This window comes from Synchiropus splendidus, chromosome 16 (genome assembly GCF_027744825.2).
Source record: "Synchiropus splendidus isolate RoL2022-P1 chromosome 16, RoL_Sspl_1.0, whole genome shotgun sequence".
Lineage (NCBI taxonomy): Eukaryota > Metazoa > Chordata > Actinopteri > Syngnathiformes > Callionymidae > Synchiropus > Synchiropus splendidus.
The window spans coordinates 17,935,730-17,961,903 of record NC_071349.1 but is presented as its reverse complement, the minus strand read 5'-3'; the positions used below and the strand labels follow the sequence as shown (position 1 = coordinate 17,961,903).

Below are 26,174 nucleotides of genomic sequence, written 5' to 3'. Positions count from 1 at the left end.
AGGTCAAAATTTGAATACAAATCTTAAGTCACAGCATGTTCTTGACTACAGTGTAGTCATGAAGGTAGAACCAGGCTAAGGTGGAGCTTGTTGCTCGTGTCGGTTGTTCAGCTGGTGTGACACGGCTGAGATGAACGCTCAGATACTCTATGTCCCGTCCTGTGGCTGACTCATCCTGTTGTTGTGGCTGGGGTTTCGAGAAATGCAGCGATTGAGTCAACAAAGCGTCCGCAGCGTTGCTCCTCTCAGAGCCCTCCGCATCACACGCCGTTCCTCCTGAACCTTGACCCACTTTTCCTGGAAAGAGCTCCCCACACAACGCACACATGTGCCGTACACTTTGGGAGGCAACCTGAACATGTGACCCTCGCGGCACGTTATCGCTACATGTGTGGGGCCCTGGCTGGGGGGCTCCCGACCCACTGCCTATATGTTGAGTCTGACCTGGACCAGGTGTCACGTTTCCTCGCAGAAGAAGCAACAGGAGCGAATCTAACTTCCCAAACAGGAAGTGATTCACAAGACAATGAGCGTGACTGTGACTAGCTATAAAGTTGTTGAATAAATGAAAGGGTTCTTTCTCTGCGGCGCCAGTGGATTTTCCCCCAGGCACTCTGGTTTCCTCCCGCAGTCCAACAACACGCAGAGGTGTGACCGCGTGTTTGGAGTATCATGGGACGCACTTGTAACACCAGTGTTCAAATGCTCATCCAGCTGCGGTTTGGATCCAGAACTATCAAAACATGTTGCATAACCTCTGGTCCTTTTTACAGCTTTCTGGAGAAGTCGTTTCCTAGAAGCGCTCGGAGGCAGCGAGACATGACGTCACCCCCAAAACAAAGGCATGTGGAAGCCGATCCGTGAAGACAAAGCCTCAGACGCAGTTTAGAAAAAAATATATAATTCAACAAAGTAGATGTGCAAAAGCCTGTCCAGGAGGCCGAGTGAAGATCGCAAGTAACAAAGGTCTGTTCCACAATGCTTGTACCACGGAGCTCTCGGCGGTCTTTGTTCGCTCTTCATAGCACCACAAAAGTACAAATGCAGCACAATAATAATCACAAGAACAGGAAGAATAATAATAAAAAAAAGTAGATTTGTTTAGCGAGCAAGTGCTGCGTTAGCTTCCATTGAATCCTGCTGTTAGCATTAGCATTAGCGTTAAAAGAGTCTCTTTCGTAGTTCACCTGAACCGTCAGGCTAGTTATAGCAGTTGGTCTACGGCAGTGTAGATAAAATCGCAAGCTAAAAGAAGACAGCGTAACAATCGAGTCAAAGAATGAAAGTCCGATATGACAACAGCCATGGAGGGTCCACGTGTCTCTAGAACATTTCCAGCCGGAGCGAGTACTGTTCGGGCGCTTCCGACCCGCCGCACGCACGGAAGATGCGAAAAACGGCCGCCTCGATGGAGAACAGGTGCTGGTCGTCCACCTCGGGACAGTGGCGCCGCATGAACTGGGCCAGTCGCAGCAGGTACTCCATGTTGTGGCCGGTGGTTCCCCTGCAGATGGAGATCTGGGAGGCGATCTCCTGCTCCGAGGCCGGGCCCAGGTAGGTGGGCGAGTCGGAGGTGGCGATGTAGACCAGAGCCAAGATCCGCTCCTGCTGCTTCTGCTGCGGGATGAACTCCACCGTTTCGATGACGTAGCCGCCCAGCACCACCTCCCGCTTGTTGAGATACTGGAGGCAATCCTCCACCTGTTGGTCCATCACCTGGTAGGCCACGCCCCACGTGCAGGCCTGAGAACAAGGTGACCCAGATTCTCCAGTCACTCCTCAAACGTGTTTTTTAGGATGTCATTATTAAAGAACAGCAGAGGAAATGTTCGGAGCGTTGACCGATCAAGATCTGGACACGTCACGTTTTATACTGCGAGACATGGGATGTGGGTCACAGTTGACGCTCTGATTCTTTCAGCCTTTGCTCAAAGACAGAACGTTTGATCACTGATAAGACAAAAGCTGTGTTGCTTGAATAGAATGTTCACATTGTGGTGAGGCACACTGTCGCCGACATAGCAGAAATGACTCAAACATCACATTAAAATAAAAAGAAAGTTAAAACTTGCTCTTTTGACTTGACTTTTTTTTTAAATTTAATTTGTATTTATTAGTATTATTATCAATTTAATCCATTCCAAGTCACAAGCACAAGCAGAATATTTCATTTTATTTTATATTTTGCATCATATAATATAAAGATAAAAATATTTTGTTTCTAATTTCTTTACCTTACTTGACAACATTAGAAATATTAATGAACATCTAGAATTTATTTAGGTTTTTAATATAATATAATATAATGTAATGTAATGTAATATAATATAATATAAATCCTGAATTATTCTTTTTACTTTTTGACGCCTTTACCGCAAATAAACGTAGTTCTTCAGCGTATTATGCGCTTATGACTTATTTTACTCTTTAAACAAAGACGTATCTTCTTATGGATTCTGACGGAGGCCTGTGGGCCCGGGGATGGACGAGCGACCACTCACCTCCTCCTCCTCCACCAGCGTCACCACCCTGGCTGGCTGTGGACATTCAGACCAGACACAGTCACATGAGCGAGGAGCCAAACTCTTGGAGCCGTATGACACTCACCTTGTCCTTGTCTCCTCGGTAGAAGTCGTCTCCATGCCAGAACCTCCTCTTGTAGCCCCTGATGTGACCGACCTCCCGCCTGCTGAACTGGAAGTCGGGCTTCCACACCAGAGAGCCGTAGCCGAACACCCACACGCTGCTCGTCTGCGGCGGCGCCTCCTGACTCTTCATGGCCGGGTTCACTCGTCTGTGCCGCCGAGGAAGACGCCGCTCGTCATGTCCGCCTGGATCCAACAGGTGAGCGCGCGCCTGCCAGCAGCTTCACGCGCCAACACGTGTATTTGTTGTGCTGGTGACGTCAGAGGAGAAGCCAAGCAGCCAATGGGCTTCAAGCAGAGGTGGCGCTTATGAGGAGTTGCGAGTCTTAAAACGAGTGAAATTGACAAAAACAGCTCGATCGCGAAGTCGATATTTCAGAGCATATCGCGATGTTTTTGTTCGGTTTGCGCTGCGTCACCACCGTCTGCAGCGGCAGGTGAGGCGCCTAATCCCGTTAGCTAAGAATAGACCGTTCTATTTCCGCTCCCGAGCTCGTTAGACGTCAAGGTCGGCGTTTGTGTTCGATACTGCCATTCGATGTAGACGGAAAACAACTGGATCCACAATGACAGAAGGCTTCTGTTTCGCTGCCGCTAAAATGATGAGTCAGCTATTTCACAGATAGTTGCGCACATATGTGGCTCTTGAACATAAATTCCCAATAATCACAACAAATACCCCCTAAAATGAACCCCCTTTAGAAATCAATCAGAAGATTATTTCATTGTACTGTATTATTATTATTTACATCTCTGCATTATTGTAATACATTTTCCCAAACCTTTGCTGTCATGTTGGAATAATAAAAATCGGTTATTAAGCGTGTATGAAGAAGAACAACTTGTATTCACTTTATGTAGTCATTATTTTGGAAATGAAAAATGTACATTTTTCATTTCCAACTCATTCTCCGGAATAAATATCGTGAATATCATCACATTACTGGATATTTACATTTTAATTCTGTTGTAAATCACACACACACACATATATATATATATATATATATATATATATATATATATATATATATATATATATATATATATATATATATATATATATATATTGGTGCTTTGGAAGCGATGTCACTAACTTTTGAAACTTTCTATAAAGCATGTCGCTAATAAAAATCGATTATTAAGCGTGTAAGAATAAGAACAACTTATACTATTCACTTTATGTATTCATTATTTCGAGATGTATATATATATATATATATATATATATATATATATACATATATATATCATGGTGCTTTGGAAGCGCTGTCACTAACTTTTGAAACTTTCTATAAAGCATGTCGCTCCCTAGTGGCTGTAGACGGGATTGCGCTTCGATGAAGAACATCATCATCATCATCATCGTGAGTTGGATCCAGCTCCCAGAGGAGGGTGATATTTAATCCCAAATCATTGGGAAAAACAAAAACATCTCAATGAAAATGGCAACATTTCATTAACAGAAATGCAAAGCACCTTTGACTCTTCTATATGGAGATTAGCTCTGGAGACGCTCTAATCGTATCTTTGACATTTTTGATATTACATTTGAAAGCGGATAATATGATCAGGATTTAATCTGGATTAATTGAGAGTGGAGTGCGAGCACCTGCGGAGCCGCTTAAAATGTGGAGCAGCCCAATGTGTGAGACGGACAGCGCCGGCTCGTGTGTCTTCACGAGGCCTCGCCTCGGAGCCAGGCTTTTTTAGCCCGACCCGACACCGGAGATGAGACATGAGCCTCACAAACCGAAAAGCAAACACTGAACTACATTCACAAAAAACCACTGACACAGCAATAACCATTAAATGATGAAACTTTACTTGGCAATTCAAATATTTCCTGCAGGAAAGAGCATCTTCCAAGGCAACAACAAATAAATTAATATCAGCTCTACTGCTATTTACACACCATTCCCACGTACAAATCTGTGCTTAAATATGCCTGTTTGATGCTGTCGAACTGACTTTTTAAGCTCCGCTGAACGCTACAAAGCTGAGACTCAACCACAGACAAATGTACCAGAAATGTATTCAGGTTTTAATAACAAAAAAAAAACAACAAAAAAATAATTTCTTTTTGCGTCAGAGAGTGGAGGGGGGGCGTCAACTTAATGGCAAATTTGATCTTATAAATATACAGTATGTACAAAATAATATAATATAAAACATAAAAAGTTCAGTGCCACATCTTACTTAAATTACTCATGAATCTACAAAGAAATCCTAACAGGTTCAGTCACTTCCGTCAAAGGCGTCCTCGGTGTGATAGTCACGTTTCTCTTTCTTCATTTTGCATACGATCGAAACAAGGCCGCATTTTCGATTGTTCCACGGGGTTCGGACATAAGGCTCCGTGATACATTCTGATTCACACAGTTAATCTCCTTTAAATAATCTGGGCGCAGCTCCACCGGACGGTGCTGCGGGGGAAGATGCAACCGATTGTCGAGCCACAGGGTTCCTGGTCCAAGTGTGGATAGTGTGGATGACCAGATCCTATTGTGAGACACGTGGATGAAGTGGAACGACTGAGTGGAGATTGGAAAAATCTTCAAGAAAGTGGACTCAGCAAACCGTTACAAACGTGTCAAACTCAGGTTTGTGTGGACAGCAAGAGCTTGAAATGGCTCAGGAAACTCCCAAAGTGGATCTCAGCTGAGAGATGGAGATGCCGATGCGGGTCTGTACTATAAAAGACTAAAATGAGCTTCTTGTTTTCTCAGTTTTAGACAGTTTAACCGACATTTGTTGAGCCAGCGACTTGGCGTTTGTCCCCTTGCGTCAGTGCTGGTTTTCCAGGGCTCCCACCGCTACAAGACTTTTCACTGCCATTTAAAGCTGAATTGAAGACCAACTCAAGGTCAACTCTTTCCCCCTCCCCATGTGGTCCAAAACAAACGTCCTTATCAGAAGAACCAGCACGAGCATCTGCTCTGAGAGTCTCGGGCACTAACATATCACTGTTTGGTGTGTTCCGCTGTTGTGATCATGCGATGCTGCCTCAAGACGTAGTACATCAATGTTGCCATATTTTGGAATTCGAAACATAAACACATAAAAAACTTGCTCACATGAATAATAAATTCAATGTTTGCACTTTTAAGACTACTGAAATTTGGATTTTAGACATTTTAATGCTTATGAAGGCCTTGTTTTTGGAGTCATGAATGTAATGCTTCCCATTAAAACCCTGTTTGCCATCACACTTTTTTTGCAAAATACAAACGATTGTTAAAGAAGGTTGAATAGCAGAGTTCACCAGTGTCATGTTCTGTTTTTGCAGGGCAGATTACACAGTTCATTAATTCTCTTGACACGTTCTGGTTGCTCACCACAAGAGCAGCGCTCGACCTGGACTGGGACACGCCTCGGCAGCACGTTCCAATGATATTTCAATAGTTTTTATATTTTTTCAGGTGTTTCCATGAAGATTTTTCAGTGCGGAGTATTTCCAAGTGCCAGCCATTGAGTTTTGATGATGATGAAATAGGTCTTTACGTTTAATGGCTTGTACGCTCTGGGCTCGGACTCTTTTCACTGGTCTCACTCAACCCTGGTATGACATGATGGTAGACGGCACCGTTTCAAGGAACCAGACTGAATGGTGACTCCACCAAGACGGCCACAACTGGGAGGTTTGTGTCTCCTTGGGTCTCACGCCTCCCCTTTCCAAGGCCTTTAAGAGAGACAAGACAACAAAAAACGCCTCTCTGTTGATGCCTTGCTTCCACCTGGTCCAGGAACGTCCATGTCTTTCTTCTGAGGTCCCACCTTTCATCCTCCCAGCCAAAACAGCTCACCGTGGCCAGGGAAATGCCGCCACCCGTAATTGCGAAAGGCTACTTCAGACGCTGAATGTTGCTGATTGTGGAGTGGGCTCCAACGGTCGCGCCGTCCACTCAAGTCTAAATCATCAGCGCCGCATCATTGAGTCTGTTTTCTCTCTTCATTTCCTAGTGATTGCGGTCTTTGCATTCTACCAACTATTGCTAGCTTCACTTCTGCGGCTCGGGCCAGAGATCATGAAAACGTACAGTCGAGAGCAGCAACTTCAAACCAACCCCAGTCTCTCCTGGCCTGTAAACAGTCCACAAACAAGTCCAGTGAACGTCTTCCATGAGTTACACCTGAAATGGAGAGAGAGAATTCATGAGCATCCGTGCAGTGTCTGGGGAACTAAGACATTTTCAAGCATTCTTTAAGCAGCTGAACCCTTCCCCCCCACAGCTCTGTTAACAAAACTATTCATTAGTGATGGGCTGGTGAGGCTTCATGAAACAGTGCCCTCATTTTCAGAGATCAGCAGGTGGCGCTCTTGGTTTAAAAATCATGTGAGGTGTCAATGGAAGTGTTGTTGTTATAGAGCAGACAGTGCCATCTAGTGGGCTCTGAAAATGAGGACACTGCTTCATGAAGCCTTGTAAGCCCGTCACTAGAATTCATTCTCCACGTGACACATGGCGATTCATTCAAGTGCTTCGTCTTTTCCCTTGCAACGGGCATTTGCTGCTCAGTATCATGAAAGACTAGCCTCGCAAATTGAGTCCCTCTTTCCGATAAGCTCAGCTTTTTCCGCGAGAGCACCACTCTCTAGTCTGCTGTTATTTCAAAGTCTGGGATTCCATTTCCAAAGGTGGTGGCAGTAGTATGTCACTGAATTGAGTTGACAGCTGCAAATCTGTGATAGTTACCAACTATGGAGAAGTTCTCAGAAAGAAAAAATGATATGGAACGTTATGCTGCTGCCCCCAACAGTAAAAACTGTTCATGAAAGCTTTTGTTGAAGCAGTACTGAAAATTAATTGTTACATTTTATGGCTTTTATTAACACTTCACTTATATCTTCTTTGGAGTTTAAATGAAATATATTATTATTCAGTTTGCATCAAGTGTATTTTTTTCTATTTTTTTCTTTAGTAAATTTGATGAATATGACTTGCAGTTGGTTCTGCTTCTGCTTGGACTTTTCGATGACAAATAAATATCTTTGCGATGATCACATGGTTTCATGTCATTTCACAAGGTTTTAGTTTGCTTACGTGTAAGTAGATTAAATATGGTTATTGAACACAAATGAAATCAAGTGAATCAGTTCTAGTCCTTGAATGGGCCCCGGGGCCTTTTGTTCTGAGACAGTAGGGCCTTGAGATCAAAAAGGTTAAGAGCCCCCGGTCCAGACGAAAGACAGGCCAAACCAAAACCAACTCACAGGACTGAACCAGAGCTCTACATCACTTGAAGTGATAAAAACACACAGACAACTTCCAACATGTGTCACATCTGTATGCAGATGCCACGGTGTCTAACAGTGGAAAAGCTTTTGACCCACATGATCGTGGCAATTGTTTGACAGTGGGCTGAAGTAAGGCAAGACCAGCGTACGTACCTCCGTTGCGATGATGCATTCGTTCTTCTCCTCGGCTACTACAAACACGGACTGGTAGATTGAGTCTCGAGGAGGACATATCGTGGATATCTGACACTGTCTGTCTCTGGGAAGCCACGGAACATTGTGTTATTCACAGGAAAGCAAAAAGGAAGGCAATAAGGAAAATGCTCTCACCTGTACAAATCACTCAAATGGTTTTTATGCTCTATCTTTTCACAGTTTTCCTCTTTGTCCAGGAGGTGGCGTTTCTCCTTGTACCCCGGCGAGCTTTTGAAGTCCGTGTGCTGGAACTGATTGATATGTTTCTGATTGGACTTTTCTTTGACACTGTCTGTTTCTAGCTCCACCTTCTTATTGGTGTTCTTTAGTTCAAGAGTAGAAATGAGGTTCTCCTTCTGGAAGTCGGCCTTGGACTGGTTGTTCATGTTTTCCGAGTCCGGCTCAGCGCTTCTGCCATTTCTGACCCGCCATAAGACCATGGCGACGATGCAGACCAGGAGAAGGACAGCCATGAAGCCCACGCCGAAGCTGACGGCAGTGAAGCTCTCGCTGGAGTTCCAACTCGTGTTTGGGCTCAGGGTGGTGACGGAAGACTGGCAATGGGACCCGTTGAACTGGGCGGTGCAGGAACACCAGGGTCGGCCTCTGGCTCCCACCATGCAGGTCCCTCCGTTGAGGCAGGTCCAGGAGGCACAGCGGTCTGTCGGCTGGTCACAGTGGTGACCTCTGAACCCCGGGGCGCAGGCGCAGGTGTACTCATTGATGCCATCGATGCAAGTGGATCCATTCGCACAGGGGTTCTGCGCACACTCGTTGATGTTGATCTCACAGCGGAGCCCGGAGAAGCCAGAGCGGCAGCTGCACAGGTGCTGGTTGCCCTGAATCACACAATGTCCACCTGCAGGGCAGCAAACCGTGTCAAGCACCGACCGGGACATTCACACCCCCCAAATCTGAGACCATCGACTTACCATTGGTGCATTTCAGTGAGGTACATTTGTCCAATTTCTTCTCGCAGTTGAGTCCAGTGTAGCCCGGCGGACACTCACAGATGTAGCTGTGTCCGTCCTCTCTCTCTTTACACCTTCCCCCGTGGAAGCAAGTAGAAGCTGAGCACACCAGGGACATGCCTTCGCAGTGTGTCCCCTCGAAGCCTTGCGGGCACTCACACCTGTAGCCGGTTTCTGTTTCCTGCAGCGGGACACAAGTTAAAGGCAAATGAATTGTGTTCAAGGGAAGGTAAACAAGCGACAGAAAACAAACTTTCTGGTGAGCAAAAAGTCTTCCGAGAAGCATTTGAACTACAGCAGAGCCATGTGGTCTGTAAGCAGTTCAGCAGCTTAAAACAAAGGAGCGATAATCGCCCAGACCAATTATTGGTACAGCTATTTGGCACTGCTACCGACATCAACATCGGCTCTTGGTCTACAGTCGCAACTAAAGCATGTATAGCAGACCCCCCACATCTGTATTCAGAGCGAAGTTCTTGTAATATGTGAGGGGAACTGATAGATTGAAAGAAGAGAGGTTTGTCAGGTGGACACACTCAACTAGATATAGAGTAAATAAAGGCAGCAGAGCCTCCTGAAAAGGTCATAAACATCCCAGTCCTGCACAACAGTGACCGTGAGTCCAAAAACTTTATGTAAACATTAGCAGCCACTATCACAGACAAGAGAAGAAAAACATGTTGTGAGTCGTATTTTCGCGAGTAATACGCTCAGATTTTCTATTAATCTCTAATTTTGATGCCAATTTTTTCCCCTTTAATCTCAAAAGAGTCCAACATGGTTATCGGCCACCATGCCTTCTGATCATCGGGCTCCTCCCTGACAAAACCATAATGGTCTACCTCCAGTGAAAACCCTTTTGAAGACCACTTGCTGCTCCTATCAAAGCCCCCTCTAAAATATCCTGTTTATGAACAAATCCCATCACCCTCATTTGAATTCTATTTGTGGCCCAGTGCCTGTGAACTGGGTCATCTACCGACTTGACAATCAATGACATCCTCCTGGACGTACAGATAGAGCGAGGCAAAAACAAAAACAGGAAAGCCTGTGTTGTGGGAAAGGAGAGGAGAGCGACTTCCGCACTCACCAGGCAGCGGCCGCCGTTGTGACAGGGCTGGCTGTCACACCGCCTGACCTCCAGGTCGCAGTTGACCCCGGTGAAACCCGGCTGGCAGGCGCAGGTGTAGCTGCCCTGGCCTGTGTTCATGCAGGTGGCACCGTTGGCGCAGGGTCGGTGGTGGGTGCAGTAGTTCAGATCTAAAAGGACAAAAGCAGGGTGAGTCTCCTGCGTGGCAGCACTGGAATGAACGTCTGAGCATTTCTAAACACCTTGGTCGCAGAATATCCCTCCCCAGCCTTTTGAGCAGTTGCACTGCCACGGTTCGGAACAGGTACCATGTTTGCAGGAAGGGTGCACTTTGCAGACGTCACAAAAGACTCCCTGCCAACCTTTTCTGCATCTGCTCACACAGGGGAAAAGTCAGTCAGCCAGGGTGAACGTTGAAGTTGATGTCAGCGATGGGCGCACGCACCTGCACTCTCCTGGTGATGTGCAGTTACCGTTGTTTTGGTTGCAGCCTTCGAGGCAGATCGCTAAAAAAAAGAAAAAAAAAAAAATCAAAAGTTCTGCAAACTTAAGTTTAAGGCTTGAAAACAGAGTTCGTAAGTATTAACAACATTGATGACACATGAAAAAGTATTTAGGTTAGAAGTCGCAATCAAGTTGTTGGTACAAACCCAGCACAATAGCGCCACCTAGATATCATTCATGGCACTGCCAGGAAGTTTTTCAAACTTCTAACCAGTCCGAGTCGGGCCACATTAATAGTCAAATTAAAGTGCACTTGAGTGTGGCATCATTTTATTTTGTTTCATTCTTGTAACTTCCGTCTACATAGTATATAATGCGAATGTGTTCTCTATTCGTATATACATTATTTTAGGTGAACATGTTTCCCATAAACACCTGAAACAAACGCACACAATATTTCATTGTTTTGACATTTAAATAAAAAAAATAAAATTAAATAAGAGATATATATATAAAATATATAAAATAGATATAGAAAGATATAAAAAATAGAAATTAAAAATAGTTTATTAATTGCCGCTCTAAATGTTCAAATAACAGGGGCCAAACGTGCCACCTGACGTAACACGAGGGCTCTCCGGCCGGTCACGTGACACCGATTGGACTCCGTGCGCGCGGCAGATGCTGCACCAGCACTGAACAGCTGCTCCATTGTTCTAGTCCGGTTCGGCTCCCACCGCAGCTGCTGCTGCAGCTCCGCCTCCCCGCAGCACCCCCCATCTCTTCAAGCGGCGCGTGGCGGACGATAATACCGCGATTAACCCGGCGCGTGCGGCACCAGCGCCGGGATTAGGGAGCGCGGCAGGTGACGCTCGCACGCGCGGTGGCTGGCATCATGTAGAAGCACAGAAAGCTAACATGCTAATTAACACGTCCGTTTAGGATGCTTTCAAGGTAACTGTGAAATATCATTTATATATATTTTCCCTCCAATTTATCCGAGTGAATCATAATTTTTAACCATTAAAGTAGGACATGGATGAAACTGCCATTTTAAGCTGCAGATGTATATGCAAGAAACGATGAGGTTGACTTGATTAAAAACATTTTTCAATCACGCCCATCAGCATATACGTTTAAGTTTACAAAAGTGATGCAGTTTGCAAATAATTTCTTCTCAATAACATTAAAGACACTGATCCTGACGTTATTTTTAATAGCAGGACAATGGTGAAGTTTTTCGTCAAGCTCGCGGTGACTTCCACATCTGCACTCTTGGGACTATTTGTCTGGAGGTGGTGACAGTCTGTGATCATAGATGGTCTGGAATCCATCTACTGAATGTTTGTCTTGATAGAATATAACTTCAGCCGTCCTGAGTCCACCAACAGATCAATCGAGTACGTTTGTGTTTGTGCGACCTAATGCTAACAGATTTCATCAAAAATAAAACAAAAAATAGTTTTGTCCCGTGTGAACGATGCTTGTGTTGCTACAAAGAATTCTGATGTAGCAGCTAAGTGTGGCTCTACTCCGAGTCTCAAGTCCAAACAACAAACCTTATCAATTTCAATGAAAATGGAAATGGCTTACGTTCTTGGCAGTAGTCTCCCTTCCATCCAGCCCGACAGGAGATCTGGCCGTCGGGTTTGCAGGTGTAGTGGCCGAAGCGGTCGTCTCTGTTCACGCAGATTTTGGAGCAAGTGTCGCCGTAGTAGTTCTCCTTGCAGATGAACCGGTATGAGTACCTCAGCTCCGTCTGCGCCTCCCGTTGCGCCTCGTGGATCCACTCGCTGCCAATTGCCAACTTCCTTTGTATGGCAAAAGAGCTTATCAATAACTCCGGGTCGTTGGTATCTGAGGAGAACATGAATTCCAATTTCAGAATGAGTTGAGGAGCAAGTACAGAGTAAAGACAAAAACATGAGGTATTTTTTTTTATTAGCATCTGGCAAGGCCTTGCTTTCCCATGCCTTCCCAAAATAAAACAGGGGAAGCTGCGATTGTGTTGGAGGCTGATTGTTGCGTGAGTCATAAAACATCCTAAACATCACAAACCCGTGACAACAGCAGACGCTCCTGACAGCACGTAAATGTTTTTGAAGAAAATCAAGAGTTTTGTGCTCACCTCCAGCTGCAGGAGAATGCCAGGCCTCAATGACCAGAGAGAAGGCCCCCTGCAGGACGCAAACAAGGTGAAATTTAACACATTAATAATGATTTCATACACAAAATAAATTTTAAATATACTGATAAAAACGTTTTGCTATAACTAATGACTCCACACGTATAAAAACGACAGAATATATAACTATTAGAAGGGTTAATTTTACTTTGAATTTCCACATTTTACAGATTTTCATACTATTATGTTGAAGTTACACTGAGCTAAAAGTCGTGTTCATCTCACAATTATGTTCTTGAATTCGCAAAAAGTGCGTTCATGAAAAATATATCCCATTTAAATAATACGAACTTGACTCGTTAAAGAGCGCTTAAAATGTACGTGCATGATTAAATGTATGGATACCGTTTGTTCAATTTACAAAAGGTATTAACGAGCGCAAACACAGCTGCGTAAAAACATTTTGGTCAAACTTTTCTCCTAACATGAGATAACATGTATAAATGTCTCACACGCACACCAATAAATGATCCAACTTTTGGTTAAGTGTTCAAAACCGGTACTTAAACATGTATTTTCATAAAAACAAATTGCTCCCTCGATATTATTTGTGCGTAAAGGTGTGAATAATTACATTACAACGCAGAATAAATGTTTATCAGTGCGTAAAAGCGTCGATAACAATTTAATCTACGAGTAAAAAGTTGCGCCACTGACCGGCCAGGTGAAGTTGAGCGGCAGACGCAGGCGCGCGTCTTCCTGGATGCTGAAAGAGTCGCTGCCCAGAACAGGTGTGGCGGCGGTTCCGAACAAGCACTTGCCCGGCGACACCACCGTCTGGAAGTTCTTCAAACAAACCCTGAAATAGGTCCTGCAGCCCGTCATGCCGCACCTCTGCCCGCTGGCCAGCAAACCTCTAGAATTGTGAAAGTGATGCAGATCTATCTCGAACACACCTGAGCCCAGAACCTGGAAGGAACCAAACACATCAACGAGGCGCAACACTCCGCGGTGAAAAGATCTACCGCCACAAAGTATCTACCTGAGAAAAAAACGACAAAACTATTGCGAGGATGGACGAGAAGCAAACGGCCATCCTTTAGAATTCAATGTGCGTATCCGTAGAAACTAAGGTGTCCTCCCGCAGAACGATCCAAATCCAAACCAGGACGCGTAAAATCCTTCCAAAAAAGCGATCCAGTATCCAGACAAATGGGAAGAGATCCAGTTAGACAAGTATCATTAACGTCAATATCCACAAGTGAGTCATTCTGCGGTCTTTGTGATGTCCATCCATGGTGGCGGTCAGTTGAGTTGAGTCGCGCGCGTGTGGCCCAGCATCCACGCAGACACACGGAGCGGCTGGAGGACGTCGGCCGTGTTTATATACCAGTGTAAGGAGAGCCGCTGCCCGCAGCTGGACACGCCCACTCCCCTCCCCCTCCAGCTCCATCCATGCGTGAGCCTGAAAACAACATGCGCCAAATATTACAAAACAGCCCACGACCATGTGTAGTCGGGGAACTAAATTTATTATTTTACTTGCTGACGAATGAAAACAAGTTGTGTACTGTGTGCTATTGGCAAGAATACCAAGTATGTATTTCATGATGTGACGGTGCGATTTACTGTTTCATTTTAAATCAGTCTCAGTTATTTGACTTTGTTACCAACAGTGTATACAAATACACTTGTTGTGAGGCTCTAAACCACAACCGTCCAGGGTGTCCTGTACCGCTTTCCCTATGCTGCAGGGATTGACTCCATCCTGCAACTGACCCATAAAGGGATGAACACCGACTCTCACCTGTACCACTTGTCAAGTTCTTTAGAAGCACATTTAAAAGCTAACTCCACTCCAATGTGTCTCAGCTCTTCCCCATGGCTATCACTCACAAAAGCTCAACTCAAGTCATACTCTGCTAACACTGTTGCTTGGGTTGCCAGGGTGCATAACAAAAGCCTACACCCATGAGGCATCATGGTCAGGATAGACCTTAACACCTTGGAGATAAACTAATTCCAAATATCTCAGCGGAGGATACAGATGATGCTCGTAGCTATGATGTCGAAGTCCCCCCACGGTAGGGTCCTCTATACAGCTTATCCAACTTGGAGCTTGACAGGAGGTACGGCAAATGCGGCACCATATGACCAGCTTGCTGCGTGCAACAAAGTGGCATCATGATTTTGTTGAAGATCAGAACCTTAACAGGTACCACCACAGGTCTCTCACCCTTAGCTTAACCTTTATTTTGGAACGTGTCAGGGAGTCTGGTGACTCTGCTTTTGGCGTCAGGAAATGCTGGCGGAGTGGAAACATTGATTCAATAGAAACCCGAACAGAGAGAATGTATGACCCAGTAACATGTCTTCTTCCCACAGTCAGATGGAATGTTTCCCATTTAGCAGCAGTTACCATTGAATAACCGGTACTTTCTGTATGCAGATGGAACTGTAGACCACCACCAAAATTGAATTCCCTGAAATGTCTTTTAGATACAATTATGTTATTTTGCTAAGACAGACAGAGAAGCGCAAAGCTCTGGGTGGGAGGTAAAAAAAAAAAAAAACCCCTCTGGAACTGTGGCTCAGCTCTACTGCAGCGTTCTTTTCTAATGTGGAGAGCAGGACAGGCAGAACCAGCGCACTCTACGAACATTCATCACACAATGGCTATAAGCTTCTGTTTGTTATGCTTCTCTTGATGGCCATCACCAGCTCGGTGCCCTGCTGCGACTGCTCTTTTATTCCACATCAATCCTTGTAATGCCCTGATTGAAAGCATATTTATATATATTTAAGTCCAGATTGCCATACAGCGGCAGTGTTTGTTGAATAAACATGGACTTCTGTTAAAAATACTTCCAAGCAGAGTAGGAAAATGAAGTGGAAGCAGTCCATAGAGCCGAGCAAATAAATACAAACACTTTTTAATGGGACATGAAGAGGCAGCCATTGTTGCCTTTATACCCCGACAACGCGTCCTGGAGGATTTACACGCAGGGAACAGGATTTGGGAAAAGTTCCCTTGACATGAAGGTGCAGCTCTCCTGCCGCAATGACTTCATCTCATCTCTGTGACTTATGAGTTTGAGGTTCCACTTCAGGTCAGAGACAATAGACTATTGAGTCTGGAGCTGCATGAGTAAGAGCTCCGGACGTCTCTAACCTCTGCTGGATACACCGTTCCCACCATTGATTGAATTCTGGGAATTATCAATGTGGTATTAAACATTTTCTATTTCTCCATTGTCTGTTTTTATGGAGCTCCTTCTCTCACACTTGGGGAGTCCAAGGGAACAAGATGGGCTCCTCAAAATGGAGATTAGTGGTAGAACAAGCATTCACAGCTCAGATACGGCAACACCTGGTGGACAAGTGCACTCATCGGATTTTGGGTCACAGTATGAGCTTCAACCTGAACCAGGTGTTGCTTTTAGCTGTAGGCCAGCAGTCTTGGTTTGGTTGTACAGCTACCTATACATATACCTCATTTGATATTCAACCCAACAGACTGCTGAAATGCGACAGGATATGACATCACGACTGACCAATGCGACAGATGTTGAAATGTTCCAACTCCCCACTGACCCTCCATGTGCTAAAGGTGGAGCTAGCCTGTTGGGATCAATACTAGCTTGAAAGAAGTGGGAGTTCCTGCTGACAGGAATAATGACGGGCCGTGACAGAAGTGTGCTGAATGCTATCACTCACAAAAGCTCTGATTTACACACTTCACCCCGAGTCATCTAAAAACCTGTGCACTCCTGAAACAGTTGGAGGAGTGACCTACATCACCACGCCATCCGCGACTGACACCTCAACGCCGGTGACCGATGAGTGCACACCGGTGACCAGTGCGTGTTGTTGGTTGCGCTGAAGGTGGAGACGTGCCGGCATCAGCCTGTTTAGTCAACACCCCAGCAAGAGGGTGTTTGGAAAGTTCCATAAACAGAACACGTGCGCGTGTCAGACTGGCTTTTGAAATGTCAGGGTGTCACATTGTCAGCTAAATATTTACACAATAATCGATGATGTATTGCACAGCTTGACGTAAATGGAAACTTATTTCTCTATAAATCCGTCTTCTGCATGCGTCTCCCATTGACTTTATTCTAGAGGGTCAGTAACACCAGCGCCCTACTTATGGTACTTTAAGGACCAGGAGCTAATTTATGAACCGTACCGCCACAAATATCCAGCCTCTCTAAACCATCTTCTTTGGTTATTCCCCAGCAGGCTCTGCTACTGCAAGTCTTCCTCCGTCCAATGACACCTGGCCTCACTAAACTCTATAAAGTTTCTGTTCAATTGTGCTGCTACCATGGCACCACAGCGGTCGACACCCGTTCCACCCTGCCTGCACTCTCTTCTTCAACTCTGGACCATCGGCTATGAATACATGGTGCTAATCAAAAATGGACCCTGAAAATGTTCACATGCTGCTAAAGGTGTTCCTCAGTTGCAAAGATAGTGACTTTGGTGTAAATATGTTTGGAATTGATGGATACTCTGCACTTACATCGGTCCTCAGTGTCAGCTCTCAAACTCCCAAACTACATGACCTCACAGCAAGAATGGTGCTTTAATCCACCTTGCAGCAACTCGGGGACGAGGGGAAACTTACAGGAACTTGTATGTTCTTTACTTCTACCACATTCCAAAAACCTATAGAGGTTAAATAATGGCACTAAATTGTCTGCAGGTGAGCGTGTAAGTGGTCGAGTGTCTATATGTGCCCTGCGATGGGCGGGGCCAGGGGCTCCCAAGTACCTACGATAAGTGACTTCATTCCATACCATCACATGAAACCAAAATTCTGAAATCCTAATGTTCAAATCTTTAACAGCATACGGCAAAAAATAGAAAACCCAGAGGTAAAAAGGCACAAATCATTCGGATGTAGCCACATATTTCACAGTCAATCCTTCTAATTATTTCCGACCCGCCCCAAATAGAAGGCGGAGGTCATTATTTTCAGTGTGTGGCAGTTTAGAGTCCACGTGGAGGGGGGGGAGGAGAGCCCTGCCTTTCTCTCTAATTGCAACAGCAGGTGATTTCTTTTGGCGGGGCGACATGCTCAGATGCCTCCGATCCATTGGCAGCGCACATCAAAAGCCCCATTGATTGGCCGGACAGATTGGGAGACAGAGATCAAATGCTCTGTATAGGAGTCTTAAACTGCAGCGCAGATCTCTGGACAACACTGGGCCATCTGTTAGCACTGTAGCTAATTTCCTCCACCACAATGTCCCGGGGTGGAAGTCTACACAGGTCTACAAGTAGGTTCAAACCACAACAGTACAGTTTCAGTTCATAAAGGTAATTACACGCTGACATTTTCTTAAAAGGCACTTCGACTCCAAATGAGTCTTTGATCCAGCTTGGATTGATGTGGGCATTAAATATTTGTGTAGTTTGGGAAAGATTAGACATCAACAGTTACGACCCGTTTTCTAGGAACGTACATCATGAATCGGACAGCTGAGTCAGCAGATCCCTGGTTTTGGGTTACATGCTTTGACACCTGGACGGTCTGGATTTGTGGTTCTTAAATGCACCACAGACAAAATTCAGTGAGTTATCGGAAGGTGTTTGTGACTAGAACTGCTGCTCTGACTGACACCAACAGGCCATATATCTATATATCTATATATATGTATATATATAGATATATACATATATATAGTGGACAGTCTAAGGCACACCTGTGCACTAATCATGATGTCAGATCAGCATCTTGATGTGGCGCCTCTGTGAGGTGGGATGAATTTTAGATCTTTAAGTCCATCTCATGACAAATGGGAGCAAAAACATAAGTGACAAGTCGCAGCTAAGGATGATAACAACGACAACAAACATGGAGGAATCCCTGTACAAAAGCAAACAAAAGCATCTGTTTGTTTTGTTCAGGGATGTTTTTCCACTACACAATGTCCAAGGTTTCCACTACTGTGAATGGACTTGGAATTCTTATTTAAACTAAAGCTCTTTTAATGTCTTTAAAATATTTGTATAAGGTGATATAAAAACTTGAACATAGCCACCATCGTGATTTATTGTGCTGTTGTCAAACTGAGGCAAAATATTTTGTTGTTTAAATGTATGTATGGCTCCATTTGATTTTACATCATTTGAAATTTATCCAAACAGAAAAATGTGGCTTCCGGTGGCAAATATTCTTATACCATTGAACTGTGATTGAGATTATATATTAAAAATACAGCAAATAAAGAATTAATTCAGAGCCTTTGTTATCACAACCCTGAGACAAGTCATCCTCCAGCTGCCATTGCCGATTGTTCCATTGAGTCTTCATCTTGTCAAGCACTTGAAAACCAAACAGAGTTCAAGTGATTAGCTGCGAGGCTAATTGACTGTTTTTGGAAGGACCCACTCTGGCCTCAAGGAAATCCTCCCCAGCTACAGTCAATTCTCTGCGCAAGACAAACACCATGCAACAGGAAGAGGAAATAGACAAATAGAGGAGGAAGAACGTGCTGGTGTGAAGAGGACTGTTAAAACTGCGACTGTTGTGCGAAGAAGGAAGACAAGCCTCAGACTCTTGCACTTTTCGGGTCTGGAATTCACACCATAAACAACCTGTGATGTGAGCAGGTGCCCACTGCTTCTGGGTTGCCTTGCGGATTTCCTCCATCTCGATGTGTTCCCAACAATGAGCAACTTGAGAATGGTAAAGGTCAACGCACTGAGGATATGATGGTGTAAATCACCACATGTATTTCACGGTTCCTCTGCCTCTGAGGAGCAAACTACAAGGGAGGCTGTAGGGTAGACCTGGGCAAAGTGTGGCCCGGGGGCCATATGTGGCCTGATGCCTTTTTTTTCATGGTCCGTTTGACGTCAGACTAAAACTATCACTAATATGTCCTCATTTTTCTTTGTTCTCTCTTTTAGTCACCACCAACACTTCAGCAGTAACTATCTATAAAATATTCTTATTCTTTTCTTTTCATTGGCCATTTTTATGTTTTATTCAATTCAATTACATTTCATCTTCTTAGGTTCATTTTGTCCTTGTTACTTAAGAATATATTTTGGATATTTTTCCACCTTTTGTAGTCATCGCTGTCTTCCTTTTTGCATGATGGTCCCTCACAACCATTACAGTTTCTAATGTGGCCCTCTAGGTAATTTAATTGCCCACCTCTAACCACGTCTTTACCAAATGGAGAAACAGAAACTGCTCTCTGCTAATCATTAGATGCAAAGGTCAACATAATAAAGCATAAATGCAGGAAAAGCAAAGCTTCATGAAGCCGGTCACTCGACAATATCAGCCTGATTCGCGTCTCCTAATTTCACCTTGGCATGTCCCATTGTTTGAAGAAGCAATTGGGCCGATAAGAGTCTGTGACTGGTGTTTAATTATCCAGCTTCCAAATGATCTCCCCTCCATTGTTCTTCCTCCACTTCCCCAGCAGGAACGTGACTTTTATTATTGTTTATATGGAACTTTGAAAGATCCTGTTGTTGTTCCTTCTCATGACTTACAATTCCTATTTTGTCTTTCCTCTCATTGGGCAGTAGTTGAGGAATTTGTTCGGCGGGCATCATGTGCGTGAGAGCGACTGACAGATCTTCAGGGCATTCTAAGTGTGTGACCTTCTTTACCAAGGTTAGGGCGGTTAAACCACAGAAGGCTGCGAATCCTTCACAAGCATATGCACATAAACACCAAGATCAATGCCAGACTATTCCACAAGCTGCCACTGATATGCGTTGCCGTTAGCGGTAGACAGATTGACACCTGACCTCAGATATCGCCTACTGATCCAGTATTTTCAAGGACGGTCCTCAACCACTCTTTTACTTTGGTAGGGGTTTCTGAAAGTGAGCAATGCACGTGGTGAAGAAGCCCCTCAGAATGAACGAATGCCCTACAGAGTAAGCCTTTCCTTGTCTCCAACCATGACAGACTTTGGAGTTTTCTTGAGTGTAAATCTTCAGATACAGAGCCTGCCCCGAGGTTGACCTCCTGAAAAGTCGCTGCGTACATATGCGCAAACCTGTCATAGCCCAGCAAGTCAAGCAACAGATGCAAATCCTCCGGTGATGACAGACTGTTAGCCGAGTAAGCCATGATAACAGCCTGGGCACAGATGGAAGATGTATATATTTCCATCAGCAGTTAGTGGCCAAACAGTCTCTGGGCTACAGGCCATGTTTGACATCATTAGGACGTGCTTGTTCAGCCCTGCCCAGAGACAACAGGACCCGACTGGGTAACCCTGGAGAACAGCGAGAGTCTGTCCGTCCAGCAAGACACTCAGAACTTGATGTTTCAATCCTGGACGTTTTTCTCACTGGGTCAATCGGGCAGCGCAGAAAGCTCCACGCTAATTTTCTGAAGCTGAGAAGTGTTGTTCCAACCTGACCCTGCAATTCCCAAGATGCCCGTCTCTTATTCCCCCAGCTCAGCTGATGCAATTTTCATGTCTCTGTCCGAGAAGCTGACGTCTCTCAAGAACTCCAAGGTTTTTCCCTGGAAACTTGTCAGAAACCTCAACATGTCATTTCTCCCGACAACTATGTCTGATGCCTCCTTATGAGGAGAAGCAGAGCTCACAAATGACCAGGGTATGAGACCTGTACCATCTTGGATATTTGTATCTTATCGTTCACAGACTCCTGTAGCACATTAAAGTGGTCTATTTTTGAGGGCACTTCACTCAACAAGCTCTATAACTCGGCAACCCAGAACGAATCAGGGCAATTAAGATGCCAACATTACCAAACAAATCTTTTTTTGGCCAGTAATATATGATTAACACGTTTTTATTGTTACTATTAACAGGACTAATTTATGACAATTCATTAACAGAAGATGTACTTGACTTTTCCTTTCTCTTCTTACTCATTCCTTGGCACGGGTTCCAGTAATAATAGAAGTAATACTGCTGCGTATCAGATATGAAAGTTAAACTGGTCATTGGGATAGAAAAGGGTCCGAGTTCTCAAGTCTGATGGGTTTTAATGACTTAACAAGTGAAAACCCCTTTTATGATGCTTTAAAATTAATATAATAAGTAGATCAACCTGGCGATCTTGGTGGTGTGGGAGGGTTGTCACAGTACCTGGACGCCACTCAAATATCAATCGACATGGGCATTTGTCAGCCCAGGCCCGTCCCAGTGGAGTGGAAGGAGGAGACTCAAAAGAAGTACGGTATAGGGCACAAGGGTCTGCATCACTTCTATTGCTCTTATTGGTCTGTTCAGAGAGTTAGACCTGGTCAACAGCGCGAGCAGCTTGCATCCACTTTGCTGGGTGGTCATCACACCAGCATTTAAGGCGTACAGACCCTTCTCATTCAATGTGTGGTCCATTTGAGCAGTAGGAAGTTATTCATGATTAATGCAGGAACAAGTTCCTTTTCCTCCGTAACGGTTCTTCCTTTTGTGAAAATGGCCGACCTCCCAGTCGCCATTGCAAAGACATGCTCCAGAGAAGTTCCAATGTTTTCTTTTCAGCTGGTACACCAAGCACATTTAGACAGATGTTGACGGTATCATTGAGATTAATCTTCCTGTTCTGTTTGGTTCTCATACTCTCTGCGTAATGATTTATTAGCTCGGGTGATGAATGGAGCTCACGGCCGAAGTGCAGCTCTTGCACGTTTGAGCAGATATTTGTTTATCTTGTTCGGAGGGGACGAGGGAAATGAGCGCAGAGGCCATATCTGCTGCATCAGGCAACGTTCACCTGAAACGCATTCCATCATTGGATATGTTGAGTGTTACCTACTTTTGAACATGTGTGGGACTATACATGGTACTAAATAAAAAATAAAGTTTTTTACACAAGGGGAACTGAAAACCCTGTGCCTCATTCTACCTTGGATTTTCCTTTTTGTCTCATTGAGCTCTCAACTACCTGAGTGTGTTGACATTGCCCATATTGCAATTCCCAGTTCTGGAGGAGATCATGGAGTTATCACGCTTTGCCTCTCGGGCAAGTTCCTGCCGCAATAACCTCACAAACTATATCCAGAAGTGTAGTATTATTCACCCTTTTTAAACGCCAAATTTATCAAGTAAGCGCGACTGGAATGTATAATCAAAATTGGGACATTTTTGTTTTCTTTTCAATGATTGAAAGGACTCTGCACAGTTCATGGATTTATGTGGGCAATTTTTAAAGGCAATTCTTTGTTGGCCGCGATATATTAAATGTGTCTGCATTGAGTGCAATGTTGATGCTGATAAATCACTGAGAGAGCAACACTGTGTTCCCTCTCACGGTAATTATAAACATCGTGCAAGGAAAAGCTTATGTAACCCCAGAGGAGCATTTAGCTAACCTGTGACACAATACGACCGACCCAGGCTTTCAACAGCACTAAAACACGGGGAAGAGTGTGACAGGGTCAGGTCTGAGCACTGTATGAGGGGAAATATTTGTTGCTTCAGGGAGCGAATAAAGGCAGTTTGAACGCTTCAAAATGTGACCCTACACTTATACTGTGGTCTTGACAAGTGCGCAGCGATCACAGCATCTCGCTCCGCCAGCTGCCGTCACCATCTACCGCCTGCTCTCTCACCCTCACCCCATCCTCAGCCCTACCTCGAGCCTGGGAGCGGAATTCTGTGAACATTTTTCCATGTGAAATGCCGAGGTCCAGTCAAGGGGTGTGACGCCAGTGCATTGTTCGAGCTGCGAAAAAAAGGAACCGCTTGCGATGAAGCCAATTCCTGTCGGTCACGAAAAAAACAGCCACTTTCTCACACTGGCTTCCTTCCCTATTGGACGGCAGAAAACAATCATACCGGCTTTGTGAAAAAGAAAGACAGAGGGATGCAGGAGAAAGGGAAACGGGTGAGTTAGTAGACCCCCAGTTCATTCTTAATGGAATATGGATTCCACACATCCCAAACTACAGGACAAAATGATGCCGCTATGACTTGCGAAAATCTCTTCGTTCACACGTAAACCCTCAGCCGAATGACCGGTCTGTAAAAGGAGCATGAAGGACAATCCCAGCGGATTCAGGAAGCACCTGTCTGAGCATTCATCTGACCTTGCTCACATCAGGTGGTTGTTTACGCTACAGCTCTGCCTGTTTCAGCTTCTATTGGCTTCTTTTGTTTCCTCCAAAGTCATTGATCTTTTCAGTCATTGTCACCTCCCTATACGGTTCCCTATCATTCACAGAGCTATCGTGAATGCTGACGGCTGGCATTAATATTTTATTCGCACCCATGGGACCGTGGATGTCCTGCAGTACAATAAGGTCATGGAATTTTGATGCTTGATCTCTGTGGACTGCTCAGGTCCCCACGAGCCAAAAGATAAACACCGAAAAAACTTTTAGTGTCACATGTCAGTCACATGTCACAAAGTGCTTTACACAAGAACAGAGTTAAAATCGAGCAAATAGAAATACACTATAGTAAGAGGCACCAAACTGTAGGCTGCGTTTCACAGCATTTTTAAAGGAGCTAAGGAGGATGACATCTGAAAGACAAGACTGACGATAAGTCAAATTTTAACCACATTAAAACTTTCTCTTGCAATATTTGTGGGTATGACATCAACATCTTGGATCTTCTGGTAGCTATAAAAAAAAGTGCCCAGTGTTCAAGCCGACTTTGCTTGGATTAAAAAAAACACAAGGTTTGTTGGTTAAAATTAGTGAGAAAAGAGAGACCTATGTGAGATCCTGCAATCTAATAGTGGTTTTGATACTTGCATACTTTCTTTTTCACTTTGACAGCATTCCACAACTTACTTGTGGTTTTGTTTAGCCAAGGTTGTTTTTTTTTAACAAAGCGACTGACTGCAGGATGGTTTGATGTGTTGTTAAAATGAGACAGTAGAGTAGTAGAGAGTACTTCCGCATTAAAATTTGAATAAAAGGCAGTTAAAAAGCGGAAGTAAAAAGTTCAGTAAAAGAGGCAACTGTGAGTATAAAACACATGCTCATATTAAACTAGCCTGTACATTTCAAGTCATTGCAAAATGATCCACAAAGTTAAATGTAAATGATGAAATGGAAAGGGAACTTAGCTCTTACAAGAGACTCTCTTATCTCCGTTGAGAAACATAGTCTGCACGTACTCATGGTGGTGCCCCTTTACTCCTGCATGTGCCCACAAAGAGCAACTGCAAGTCTAAAAAGAAGGTTCTGGATGAAATGGCTGAAGGCCCAGATATGTTCTGATGCCTAATGATTCTTTACAGTCAGTGGCAAGGCACCCTGAGGTCAATGGGGTTTCAACATGACTCTGGGGGTCTGGGAACCTTTTTCACCAAAACGGTGTCTTGGCTTATCACTGTGCAGCAGCTTGTGAAAGTCCCATAGAGCCTGTTGGCAAATATCCCTGTAGCTCTGAATGCTACACGTCACAATTTGGCATCCATTTCTATCTGCCAAATTGTTTGTTTGGTTTAACCGGCAGGTTTCCACTCCGTGGCACCTTGATAAAAGGTGTTCCAGCATTCTATGGATACATTGGCTGGTGATCACCTGGTTTCCCGGGGTGCCCCGGGGTTGATGGTGCTAAAAACTGGGAGAGTCAAGGTCCCAGAAGTTAAGACTTTGAGGAGCCAGAAGGCTTGAGTAACGGTAGTTATAAGAGACCTTGAATATGAAGAACACATCCTCCAACTGTAACGCCCAACTACTAGATAAATGGTGAAGAACCCTGATCTTGACGTGACATATGTGTGGGGCAGGAAATTAACAAATTCATTCAAGCTTTCCAAAATGTGCATTTATTTTCAATTCCAGTTCATTGTCACTGCTCTTGCTTCATATGGATCCCATTTCCTCCAGAACCTCTGTTTAAAGTTAAAAATAAACACCTGATGGCTGACTTCTGGACCAAAATAGACTTGGTTGAAACAGAAAAAGGACACTTCAAGGCTCTTCCTGACCTCTGACTTCTATCCTTGCCACACAAATTGCCTTCCTTTTCCTCCTCCTATCTCAAGTGTGGTCATCAATAAGCTGTACTGCTATCCTGCCGTCCCTTGCACTACTGAACCTCAATTTGACTGAGCAGCTTTGGCAGAGTCTCCTTGTTTATTGCTGAAAGAACGGCACACCGCGATGTAAACACGACTCCCTCAGTTGCTCCTGGATGTGTCCTCTCCCCCTGTTGATATAATTATGGCTAAATAGCTGCTTGACATTCTTGGTAATGATTGCTGGAGGGCCAAGCACAGGTGCCTTCCATAATTGTAGACCCCGCCAGATCCACAAATGATTGTCTTGGCTAAATGCATATCATTAACCCCAGCAGATGCAAGACTGCTCATCACGTTTATTCTCACAGGAGGGAAAGCAGACGTATAGTTTTAACTCTCCATAGGATGTGTTTGTTTCATGTCGAGCTCAGGTGTCACACCCTGCACTTCAAAATCCTGACAATGTCACGACATGTTCATTGCCCAAGTTGCCGCCCATGTCCTCCACCTGTGTCCTATTTCTCACCCT

The 26,174-nt window shown here is 44.5% G+C and overlaps 3 protein-coding genes across 4 annotated transcripts in view; all 3 read right to left on the bottom strand.

Annotated features, from left to right (window-relative positions):
* Positions 1–960: 960 nt before the first annotated feature.
* On the bottom strand, positions 961–3,196 carry LOC128747552 (glutathione-specific gamma-glutamylcyclotransferase 1-like). Of its 2 annotated transcripts, XM_053845497.1 has the most exons (3): positions 2,608–3,196; positions 2,502–2,537; positions 961–1,743 (listed from the first exon to the last, which is right to left on the bottom strand). In XM_053845497.1, exons 1-3 carry the CDS (start codon positions 2,776–2,778, stop codon positions 1,324–1,326), a joined length of 627 nt encoding a protein of 208 aa, XP_053701472.1. In that variant the 5' UTR covers positions 2,779–3,196; the 3' UTR covers positions 961–1,323. The 2 variants fall into 2 exon arrangements, with proteins under 2 accessions (XP_053701472.1, XP_053701473.1); XM_053845498.1 differs by lacking the exon at positions 2,502–2,537.
* Positions 3,197–4,447: 1,251 nt separating this feature from the next.
* On the bottom strand, positions 4,448–13,961 carry LOC128747288 (delta-like protein 4). Its single transcript, XM_053845089.1, has 11 exons — positions 13,752–13,961; positions 13,427–13,678; positions 12,713–12,761; positions 12,178–12,441; positions 10,586–10,646; positions 10,383–10,513; positions 10,141–10,310; positions 9,012–9,231; positions 8,215–8,938; positions 8,038–8,143; positions 4,448–6,778 (listed from the first exon to the last, which is right to left on the bottom strand). The coding sequence occupies exons 1-11, from the start codon at positions 13,803–13,805 to the stop codon at positions 6,773–6,775; spliced, it is 2,037 nt and encodes a 678-aa protein (XP_053701064.1). The 5' UTR covers positions 13,806–13,961; the 3' UTR covers positions 4,448–6,772.
* exd1 (exonuclease 3'-5' domain containing 1) overlaps positions 13,938–26,174 on the bottom strand; it is a 27,941-nt gene continuing 15,704 nt past the window's right edge. The window contains exon 11 of the mRNA XM_053845090.1: positions 13,938–14,174. Coding sequence (XP_053701065.1) covers positions 13,938–14,174 — 237 coding nt within the window. The remainder of the gene's footprint in view (positions 14,175–26,174) is intronic.